This window comes from Rhinoderma darwinii, chromosome 10 (assembly GCF_050947455.1).
Source record: "Rhinoderma darwinii isolate aRhiDar2 chromosome 10, aRhiDar2.hap1, whole genome shotgun sequence".
Classification (NCBI taxonomy): Eukaryota; Metazoa; Chordata; class Amphibia; order Anura; family Rhinodermatidae; genus Rhinoderma; species Rhinoderma darwinii.
The window spans coordinates 28,046,829-28,058,931 of record NC_134696.1 but is presented as its reverse complement, the minus strand read 5'-3'; the positions used below and the strand labels follow the sequence as shown (position 1 = coordinate 28,058,931).

The following is a 12,103-nucleotide window of genomic DNA, read 5'->3' as shown; positions in this document are numbered from 1 at the left end:
TCCCTTCTTTAATTTATGTTTCCGGACTCTGTGGTCTCCTCAGACGTTTCACGATCAGATATATTTTGGTTAGACAAATTGCTCTACAATTTTTTTTTTTTATATTTTGAGCAAATAAAAAAAAAATTTGAAACAAATATGCCTAACATGATCACAATCAGGAAAGAATGGCAACCTTATCGGAAAGCACCATGTAGATTGCGGTCAAACTTTTCTGCCTTCTTGGACTGGACGAAGCTTCCTTTACAAAGACCAGCACAAGATGTTTGGGGTACCAGACTTGGTTTTCTGCTTTTGGTAGCTAAGGGGTGAGGCCTAAATTAAAAATGCAGCCATAGTTGTAGAACGCTTCACCCGGGACAGTACTTTCTCCTGCTGGTCCCTTTAATAACGTGTATTTACCAGATAATGGATTTCTTACTTCCTGGTGGAAACGAACCTCCGTGCTGTCCCTAAAGAATGTCCATTCCACGTTATTCTTGGCGCAGTAGAAATATTCGGAGAAGTGGGATTATTTCACTGCTTCATTTGCAAAAACAAATTGTTGCGTCCTCTGCTGCCAAATGCTGATAATTCCTTTCAGAGTTCAGTTACGGAGGAGAAGGTTTTGTCTGTATGGATCTACAACACACAAGGAACATTACGATGAATGTTTATTCGGAAATTTAATGCTAAATATATTTTATGGTCACCAAAGTTTAAAAAAAAAATTATTCTCTCCAAAGGTTTTTTCACTATATCTATTTCTAGGAAAGCTGGGTAACGGTTAATATGACTTTATTAGAGCTAGCATAGAAGACTTTACACTGCTTTCCCAGATCCCTGAATGGCAACATTGCCTATTAATGCAGCAATATGGGAACAGGGGATGGATGACTGAATAGACAGATTTGCTATATAGGAATCTGGAGAAGCCGGCTACTCTCTAGATATGGTGTAATGGCGGTCATATTGACTGGTACTCGGCTTTCCCAGGAACCGATGTCTAAGAAAAGGCTGACTAATAACCCAACTTGGAGAGTAAAACTACTTTCTTGGAGTTTCTTTCATCTCTGTTTATTCCCGGTGCATCGCTTGTCCGCCCACAATCTCACTCACTAATCCTGAATAGCCTAGTAACCTGATAGATTGATGACCGCACCAGCACATAAATAATGAATGGCGCAGTGTGACATACAGCGCCCGCAGGTTACTCATACCATACATTTTCTCCCATTGTAGTGAATGGGAGAAAAGGCTGCAATACCTGTGAATCGCCGCTACATGTGTGTCCATGATTCACTGTGCGCAAGTAGAAATGAAGCTGAACGGCGGGGGTCCCGGGAGTGTATCCCCGACTGATCAGCTATTGATGGCTTATCCTGAGGATAGGCCATCAATTTAGGGACTGGAAAACTCCTTTAAAGGGGTATTTTCATATCCGTCATTTATGTTGTATCCACAGGATATCTTATAAATGTCTAAGTGCGGGTCCCATTTACCCATATCTGGATCCAAAGCAGCTGTCGATGGCCATTTTGCAATAGACAGGTAGCCACATTTGGGTGCTTCTCTCGCAAGTTAAAGGCGTTCTCTGGGAAGTGAAACGTTTATTAGTACTGGCTGCAAATGAAATAAATAAACCAAAAAAGGCAATACTTGCCTATCCTTGCCCCCGGCGATCCAGCATCACTCCTGGTTGTTCTGTACATGCATGTAGCAGGTAATCGCTTCAGCTAATCAAAGAGCTCAGCGGAGCTCTGGGGTGACCAATCGTATTTCTGTATAATGCCAGAAATACAACATATGGCCACTGAGCCCTCTTATTGGCCTCAGCGGTTACATGCTATGTGCATGTACAGAAACCACCAGGAGTGATGCCGGAGTCTCAGTGCTGGATCGCCGGGGCAAGGATAGGTAAGTATTGCTTTTTTGGTTTATTTCATTTGTAGCCCCTAAGAAAAAATGTTCACTTCCCGGATAACCCCTTTAAGGCACTATTCACACGGCAGGGATAGCCGGCCGTGCGATGGCCGTTTATTTAACGGCCATCACACGGCCGCAGTAAAAACAATAGACCCCAAATGAGGCCATTCACACGGCCGATGTTTAGAAGGCCCGGTAAACTGGGCCGTCAAAAAATGGGACAGAAGTCTGTGGGGCCATGTAAAACACGGCCTTCACTTGGATGTGATCCAAGTGACGGCTCTGCTCTCTGCCGCTCGCTCTCCTCACGTTGCGGAGTGCATGTGAGGAGGGAGAGGAGATTTTTTTTGATGTAGCTAGTGCCACAGCCTGCTTGTAGATAGCACAAACCCCCCCCCCCCCCGTAGATGGCACCATCCTAGATGGAGCCCCTGACGTCACTATCCATATATGGACAGTGACATCAGGGGCAGTTCCTGCAGCGGAACTCCTGGCCAGAGGGATTCTACTCCTACAGGGAGCTACAGGGGGGGGTGCCATCTATGAGGGGGCTACCTCCAAGGGGGCGCTGTGGCACTACCTCCAACATCTGCGATTGCTGTGCGAATTGCAGAGAAATCGGCCAAAGCTTCAGTACACGGTTCAATGGTTGTGAGGACATGATATCAAGTAAAATATAGCAGAGAAAATTCCAGAAACCAATGCAAAGAAGCTGAGGGGTCAGACAAAGCTCTCTATACTCTAAAAGCAAGAGAAAATGTTGACTGGGCGATCTGTGGGTATTTTAAATACCCTGTGGGTATTTTTAGTGGGTTGGGACCCAAAAAAATTGACAAATTTAGATTCATCCGTTTTTAAAACAGGGTAAAACTGATGCAAAATGGCTCACAATCGCCCATTAAAACTGGAAACACGGCCCAGAACAGAAACGGAATGGATGCAAGAAGGCCGAGAAAAGCTGACCACAACAGACCTTTTTATCGGCCCTGTCGTGTGAATAAAGCCTTAGACTATGGGAGTTACGTCAAGAGTTCAGTGCTTCTTGCTTGCCTGTGAAGTGTAATCAGTCAATTTGGATTCACAAATAATGTAATATGGATATGTATTCTATATAGTTCACCTAAGGAGTGAATCCACGGGTGACCCCCCCCCTAACCCAGCAGTCAGTGGTGCCCTAAGGTTCTAGATCGGCTCTTGACTATTTGGTTTAGAGGAGAGCCGCTGACTCTCCTCTGCCTCATCTGCCGCAGACTTCTCCCTATGGTATTGAAATGGATAAACTCCCTTTTCAAACTCCTCACGTTGATACATCCAGAGTTTTCAGGGTTCCGCTGCACATTTTTTCCGCTTCATGTGAAACCAGCCCTAAAGTTTTTGCTGCCCTTTAACTCCCAGCTTTGTTTTCTGTTCTTCCATCCCTTGCACACACGGTTACTTCATATTTGAGGTCTTGTGTTCCTCCTTTATTGTTTGTTGTAATCTGAAGTTCTGTTTTTGTTGTTTACATCCTGCTCTAAGTGGATAATGGCGTGGTTGTGAGCTGTGTTTGAGTAAGCATGACTCTGCAAGTCGTGGTGTCACTCCTACGCCACCACTGATCTGTATTGTAATGTTTACCGGCCATAGACCTCGTGTAATACTGTTGTTTTAATTCTTGTATTGGAATATCACATGGTAATATTTCATAAAGCACCGAACTGTATCTATTTAGATCATGTTATCCATATTAGGTTATTGTAAAAAGCAGGATCTGTATGATGCAGCATTTCTCCCCTTCTTAGACCTTTGTTCGCATTTCTTTGCCCTTTTTGCAGACCTTTAGGGTATGTTCACACGGCCTATTTACGGACGTAAATCGGCCGTTTTTCCCCCCGAATTACGTCCGAAAATAGCGCCTCAGTAGCGCTGACAAACATCTGCCCATTGAAAGCAATGGGCAGATGTTTGTCTATTCACACGAGGCGTAATTTACGCGCCGCTGTCGAATGACGGCGCGTAAATAGACGCCCGCGTCAAAGAAGTGACCTGTCACTTCTTTGGCCGTAATTGGAGCCGTTATTCATTGACTTCAATGAATAGCAGCGCCAATTACGTCCGTAATTGATGCGGCGTTCAAGCGCCTGCACATGCCGTTACGGCTGAAATTACGGGGATGTTTCCAGGCTGAAACATCCCCGTAATTTCAGCCGTTACGGACGCCCTCGTGTGAACATACCCTAATAATGTTGGTCTTTATCGGTAAGAACGTGCTGAGTTTCAATGGTTGCGCTAGAACTTCTCCCTGCCGAGCAATGTCCTCATCATGACCATGTTGAAGTCACCCGCCCCCCTGTTGACCGCAGATCATGTTTGATTTACCTAATAGACATGTCCAAGTCCTCCAGTGTTGCGGCACACAGGACGATATAAAAAAACGATTTATTGAACAGTGATGATCATGTTCTAGAAAAAAATATATACATCTGAAAACTGCCTATATACACTGAGCCATTCTTGCGAAAGTGATGTACCCTCAGCAGGATTGTCTGATATTAGGAAAGGAAGTCTGTTTTTATAAATTGGAAACCGCACCCGTCATGTCTGTGTGGGCTGCTGCAATACCAGGCACAGCCATTATAGAAGACTGGTGCTGTTTCTGGGCAAAAAAGCCTCCTGTGTTGTCTTCGTTGATCATGACTCTAAAGTCCTGGTATCCAATCACAGAAAATCATTAGGCCATCCTGAAAACTGAACGGCATCTTTACCATAGGAAAGTGAAGACTTGTTCATCATCTGCCTGATCACGTAGAAACTTTTTTTACATTTTTTATTTCCACTCCAGTGTTGCGCAGTGAAATCGGCCCGTGTATCGCTATAGTCGTGCTCCTTAGTCTCTACTGTATTGGCATCCTCGCCTTCTAGCAGCCTAATATGCTCTCTGTAAATGTTCAGAAACCTGCCCAGTCCTCCACAAAATCTATCTAATATAAATGGTGAATATTAGACGAGGAGGGGGATGCAGCTTCTTGCTCAGTTTTTCTGTGAAATAGCATGAAAAGCAGAGGGTAGGGGGCGGCAGATAGAAAAAGTTTCCTTCTACGACTGACCAGAGTCTAGGTTTATTTAACCAGCGGTATTTCAACATTTTTTATTATTTTATTTTTTCTTAACTATTGTTTTAGCTCATAGTTGTTTACCATTCTAGGTTTATAGTCCTTGACTTTTCCCAGTACAAAATGAGAATGGTTTTCTTCTCTTAAATTTGAAACGATTATTTGAATTTTTTTTGCTCTGGTTTAGACTGGTTTTAGATTTTCTAACGTGGGTTTTGCCATTAGCCATGTGCTGTGTGAAAATCTAGCGCTGTTTGTTTTTGCAATGAAATTTAAAATTCTCCCTCTGACAATTTTTGTTATTTTAACTTGCTGTTCTTTTCATATGCAGGAGAACAAGATCGATGCATGGACCATGCCCAGTAACCACGTTCGGACCAAAGGCCTGTATGCTGCAGAATCCGAAGTCGATCATGTAAGTAGTAGTCTACCATTTTTCCAGAAACTAAAGAACGGTTTACACTCGTTCTAAAGACAAAATCTTTGGCAAAATCCTTCTTAAAGTACCTAACTTTTAAACCCTACGGGTGCGCTCACACATGGCATAAAATTATGCTGCAGAAAACTTTACAATGTATGCCTAGGCGGAAAATATTCTCCATGTCGGATAGATTTCTCTTTATCTTGTGTTGCAGAATAACCAAATTCTCTTGTATCTCTTTGATACATCCAATATGTAAAATGAAACCACTGCGCAAATATTATTAATTAAAAATATCCTAAGGTTTTGTGTCTACAGCTCCTATGCAGGCTTGTTAGTCTCTATGGTAACAGACTACAAAGAAACCCTGTGTAGTCTGACCCTTCAGTCACACTCCTTTACATCAAACTTATTTACGGCAATATTTTAATTCCACCTGCAGCAAATTCAGGTTCCTCATAGCCCGACGGTATCCGTTCTGATATTAGGTTGGGGGATTATTAGTTGAGCAATTTTCTTAATTGCAGTAAAGTACCTCTGTTGTTATGATTGATTCTGTAAGTCACGTCCTACTTTTCTGTTTTCATAGTGTATTTCAATAACCGGTAAGTTTCGTATTGCAGCTGGACCAATGGGGTGTAGCGATATTTTTTTATTTTTTTTTATATATATATTTTTTTATTTTCTCAGTACATTAAATACAGGGAGCAGTTGGAGCAGAGCGCTGCATTGGCGTTTCTTGTGTATATGAGTTCTGTGATTCACACTTGTGAATGCCATAAAATATTGACTCTGTTAGTCTTGTTATACTGGATAAACAAGGGAGTGAAGTCTCCTTGATCTTGTGATTTTTAAGCAAATAAAATGATACCTTTTAATTTGTTGGAAAGCGCTATAGCTGAATAGGTGCCGACAGCGAGTAGTAGGACAAGGGGCACACTTTTTTTTTTGTGTAATAAGAAATGTATTTTTTCATAATTTTTTTTTTTTTTCTTTTATTCTTCTCTCCTTTACCACTCAATCTACAATGTGTGTAGCCCTTGAGGTTCTTCTCAGATTTTCTAGTGGGAATCCCTTTCCCATTATTGTATGAAAACCGAGGGATTCCTGCTGACATACCTAGTTGTATAGAAACGGTGACATAATAAAGTCAAAACTGAGTATTTAAAATCAAATAAAAAAAATAAAGTAGAATGACTCAAACCAACAAACCCAAACTCAAATAATATTTCTATATAGTTCCTAAAGCTGCCGGTCAGCATCCCAATAATACCATCATACAGCACATAAACAATATTCCCATACAAATCCCAAATTATGTTCTCATACAGTGCCCAAAATAACATCGCCACACAGGACTCAAATTATGCCGATTTTATATCGTGCCCAAATAATGGTCACACAGTGTTCAAACAATGCAATACATGGCAACATTTTGTGATTTCATTATTTATTTATTTATTTATTTTAAAGCTCAGTGGGTTTTTTTTGGCCACTTTTTTTTATTTATTGCCTCCAGCCACAGATTCCCCATTAACAATGTACCAGCAACAGATGCAGGCCTCATGCACACGACTAAGTGATTTCACTGTCCGATGGCTACGGATACACATCCGTAGCCGTCCGCAATTGCGGAAGAGCGCATAGAAATGTATGGCGGAGACCGTGCTGCAATTGCCGACAAGAATAAAACATGTTCTATAATTTGTGGATTATTTATACGGCCCTGACACACATCTGTAAATATACGGAATGGTATCCGTGGCCTATAGAAATGAATGGGTCCGCAATTTCATCTGTAATTTCGGTTATGTGCATGGGGCCTAACAGTCAGTAACAAGCACAGGAGACATAATCGTGTCCTATATGTTCCCTAACTTGATAACTACAGTGTTGACATCTTGCCTGGGAAGCAGTGGGTCAGTGGAGGGAAGAAGAAAGTCCTGGTCCTGTGTTTGAGCTGTGTTCACTATGACACGGACTAAAGCTGGATATCAAATACAGACCCAGAGTCCCTGTTGTTGTGTTACTGTACATTCTGGGGCTGGGCAATTAATCCAAAAATAATCGAAATTCAGCGCAATTAATCGACATCCTCTTGCGAATTTCGCTTTTATCAATAATTTTCTTCTGGTTTTAACTGTATCTGCATCTTCAGGACGCAGATACAGTTGAATCAAATGGTAGAGCAGGGAACCGTAAGGATCCTGCTCTACCATTCAGAGTTTATCGCTGGATGTGAGGCAGTGACATCATCGTGCCTGTCTGCGCTGTGCCGCACAGGCCAGAGGGATCTCCTCCACTCGTCATTGGAACGGGGTTAGGTGAGTATGTATGTTATTATTATTTTTTTATCCGGCACTATTGTGGGCTGCGGTGGGGGCATTATGCAGCTATGGGGGACTCTTTACTGTGTGGGGTGCAGCTGTGAGGACATCTATAGGGGCATTATACTGGGTAGAAATCCGTAATGGGGGCATTATATGATGTAGAGGTAGCTATAAGGGCACTATGCTGTAGGGAGGGTAGTTATGGGGGTCCTTATACTGTATGGGGGCACTATACTGTAGGGAGGGTAGTTATGGGGGGCATTATACTGTGTGGGGGCAGTGTCGGGTATATGATATACGGTAGTATACAGCAGGCTCGGGGGATAAATATTAATTTAATGGTGTAACATGCAAATAGGGGGCGTGGCCTTAATAATCGAGGTCACATGTTCGATTAATCGTGATTTTTAGTTAGGTCATAATCGCCCAGTCCTAGTACATTCACATGTATAGAGAACTGCTATAAGAGGACACGTGAGCAGCAAAAGAACAATAGCACCATGTTAAAACCTACAGCGTCTGGGTAAAATGTGCCCTTATGAAAGTCTCCTCTACAGGACTCCTAGTAGTTTCACAGCATAACCCATAGACATGTCCATAGCACTTTCATGAAGGTGGGAGGAACCGACTTGCGAGTCCTCTTTGCGATTCTGATCGGCACCGATGGCTCCCTTAGAGGTTACCAGCACTATTTGCATATAGGTCAGGTCTGATTTTTAGGTCCCCAATTGGCACTTTGATAAGTGGGAGCCATGGACATTAACTAGTCACTTCTATTTAAGAGCTGTCCAGAATTTGATCTTTATTTTCAGAATCATCGCCACTCCTGCCCATTGCTTCTGTAGTACCAGACACCGCCTACGGACAAGAGTGGCGCTGTACAATTACATTGGCTTTTCACGTTTTTGTTTTTAGCAGCATGCGTTCTATAGTGGCGACTTATTCAGAGCAGCCGGGTACCACTGATTGTCACCTATCATTCCGATCGTGTTTGCAGGATCGTTTTACACACCTTGGCTTCATGTTATAAAATAATGCTGTATATCGCAGACACGTCGATAGAGCAGAAATCAGTATTGTATAAAACAACCTTTTGATTTAAAGAGATAATAAGCTGTATATAAACAATACCGATGAAATACAGCCTTTACACAACGTTTTTGTCTTTGTTCAGTGAGTAATCCCGTCCTTGTTGGTTTACAATGATCTGGGACTCTCTTACTCATCAGAAATACAGCGCAGTCAGGCTGCTGAGCAGAGGAGAGTCCCTGCGTCCTCTACAATCCCGTACAGTAGTAAGTGATCCCCGTCTCCGGAGCCCAAGACTGTTTACAGCTTCTAATTCACCAGTGACATTGGACGCTCCCACAAATGTGACCGTTCAGGATTGCCGGGCAGTAAATCCCAATGACCCTTCTTTTACAACAGTCATGTCAGCTGTTGGTTATTTGCTTTACTGCACATGCCGTGAACCGGAGCACAGAGTAGAATATTCCCAAAATCTTACAAGACGTTGGTCATCTTGATATAGCGCTGGTTAAGGTCGAACCCCAAAGGTCTCAATGTGTGTCCGTTATAAAGAATCAGGGTATAATGAAAGCTCATGCAACTTCCTAATATATGTTTTCAGTTTTTTACCATTATCAAGATCTCGGCTTGCTCGCAGTGAATGGAAACATGCACTGTTTACATCCAGAAAAAAACATGCCCTGATCATGTCCAACTGACACAGGTGCATGGCTTGTTAGAAAAACAAACTTTGTTACACTGTGACGAGCCGTACCCCGGTGTCAGCAGGACATGTTGTCAGCCTCCGACTGTAAGAGATCAGTGTTTCTAGTCATTGACACTAAGCAGAGATTTAGCACAACTAGTGCAATGGAAAAGTGGTGCTGTTGGTCATAACTAATCGGGTTGAAAGATCTTCCTGAAGGTTTTCAACTTTATAAACTTTTCTATGACCGTCTGGTGGAGTATTTGATCCTCTTAATGCCAGATTAAAGGAATTTTACTGTATGGCTGTGCATGTCTATCTGCATCTGAGCCCAAGAACATATATGACTAGACAGATCATAGCACATTCGTATCTTTATGGGCACTTTTGTTTTTCCTGAAATGTGATCTTTACAGATATTCAGGAAGGACTTTTTATGCACGTTAAAGAGGACATCACCCTAAAATCAGATGACGTCATCCCCTCTCCTAGTGATGTATGAATAATTGCTCTGTTTTTCTCCATAGAATGTGGAACATTTTGGCAAAGTCTAGAATTTCCCACTGCTAGAAACCACTGACACAAGCCTAAGGCTGGATTCACACGAGCATATTATGTCCGTAATGGACGGAACGTATTTCGGCCGCAATTCCCGGACCGAACACAGTGCAGGGAGCCGGGCTCCTAGCATCATAGTTATGTACGACGCTAGGAGTCCCTGCCTCTCAGTGGAACTACTGTCCTGTACTGAAAACATGATTACAGTACGGGACAGTTGTCCTCCAGCGAGGCAGGGACTCCTAGCGTCGTACATAACTATGATGCTAGGAGCCCGGCTCCCTGCAGTGTGTTCGGTCCGGGACTTGCGGCCAAAATACGTTCCATCCATTATGGACGTAATGTGCTCGTGTGAACCCAGCCTAAGGCCAAATGCACCTGATGCGTATTACAGGCAAATCTGCAGCGTAATATAGTACCAGCCAACTAGATGACATTTCTAGTACTCTCATCTACACGTTGCAGAAGTAAATTGACCTGTGGTGCGTGTTTTAAAATCTGCAGCGTGTGAATTTATCTTGAGTTTCTGTCTCAGAATTGTATGTGACAATTTTTTTTCAACAGCATAAAATCTGCACCTGTTTCTGCATCAAGCCTAAGCCTACGTGCACACGTTGCGTATTACATGCAAAAAAAAATCTGCACCAAAACCACAGGTAAAGTCCGACCTTAATATTGCGCCCTTAGGCTGGGTTCCCGCGTAGCGTAAATGCTGAGAAATTTCCGCAAAGAAATTCTGGGTGGAAATTCCTCAGCATTTACAGTAGTAGAAAAGTGGTTGAGATTTAGAAAATCTGATGCCCACGCTGCGAGAAAAACGCAGCGAAAACGTTCATAAATTAACCTGCATCATGTCAATTAATGCCTCGATTTCGTTGCTTTCAATGGGGATGCAAAACCCGCAGAATCGCAAAAATTGCATCTCCGAAAAAAAAATTAATTCACGCTTACCCAGAATTCCCTGCTTCTTCCACCAGTCCGGCTTCCTGGGATAACATTGCAGCCAATCACAGGCTGCAGTGGTCACATGGGCTGTAGCGCATCCAGGGAGGACGGTAAAGGAGGGACGCGTCACCAGGACAACTGATTCGGAGTTAGTCTGTGTTGTTGTCTGGAGCTGTATTCGCAGTTTTGCTGACTTCAGAGCTAAACTCTCTCCAGCCTTTTCTGCTGGTTTGATATCTGTTCAGAGTTTACTCTTGATTTGCATTCTGGCACAGTTATCTGAAGTTGCGAATGTGAACTACATTATATGGTTAAATATAATGGTTATATATATATATATATGTTACATTATAGGTGTCTGAAGACCGATACTGTTGTCTGTTTCCAATGACAACCGGCCGAATTTGTGACTACAGCTCTAGGATATAATAGAGGCTGTGACTCGGGATCAGTATTGTACAAGAATTGCAATGTATTTACAAAGTTACTCAGCTTTTTATGTAATTATAAGATATGCCATAAATGTCTGACAGATGCACCTACCTCCAGAATGGGGGTCAAACTCCGTCCCGTCAAGCAGGCTTGGTTGAATGGAGACACCCACGCACATGCTGCCTCTCCATTCATTCTCCGCCTAGATGTGGCAGCCGCTGCATACCCGTTTGGAGGTCCCGGCTATGGGACCTGCACCTATCAGACATTTATGGCATGTCCTATGGATATGCCATAAATGTTTAGGTTGGGAATACCTCTTTAAGTCACCCGTCATGGACTTGCTTAGTTGATTGTTGTGGTCGTCTTGTAGGTTTTTCACCCTGTATTTTTGGTAATTCTGTACCTTTAAATTTATGGCAAGTTTAATTTTAAAATGGAAAAACCATAAATGTATAAAGACCTGAGGAAGCCCCTGCTGATTGGGTTCATGTGCTTTAATAGTATGGAGCTGGGACTAGTAATGCAGCATCCTGGTGTTACTTGTTGACTCTTGTTTTTATATTGCTGTCGCCTCTGTAGACACTGCCCTCTCCTGGACACTTGGGACTCTACACCTTTTTTTGCTGAAATAATCAGTGATTTCTCCTACCCGTTCTCTACTATTGCATGTTGTCAGTGCACACTAGGGCTCTCCAATACAAAG

At 42.7% G+C, this 12,103-nt stretch overlaps 1 protein-coding gene across 3 annotated transcripts in view; it reads left to right on the top strand.

Moving 5' to 3' along the window:
• The window catches only part of NADK (NAD kinase), a 63,586-nt gene that overhangs the window by 29,604 nt on the left and 21,879 nt on the right, over positions 1-12,103 (top strand). For all 3 annotated transcript variants that reach the window (XM_075839634.1, XM_075839632.1, XM_075839633.1), the window contains exon 3: positions 5,329-5,412. In XM_075839634.1, the coding sequence (XP_075695749.1) occupies positions 5,329-5,412 (84 nt within the window). The remainder of the gene's footprint in view (positions 1-5,328; positions 5,413-12,103) is intronic.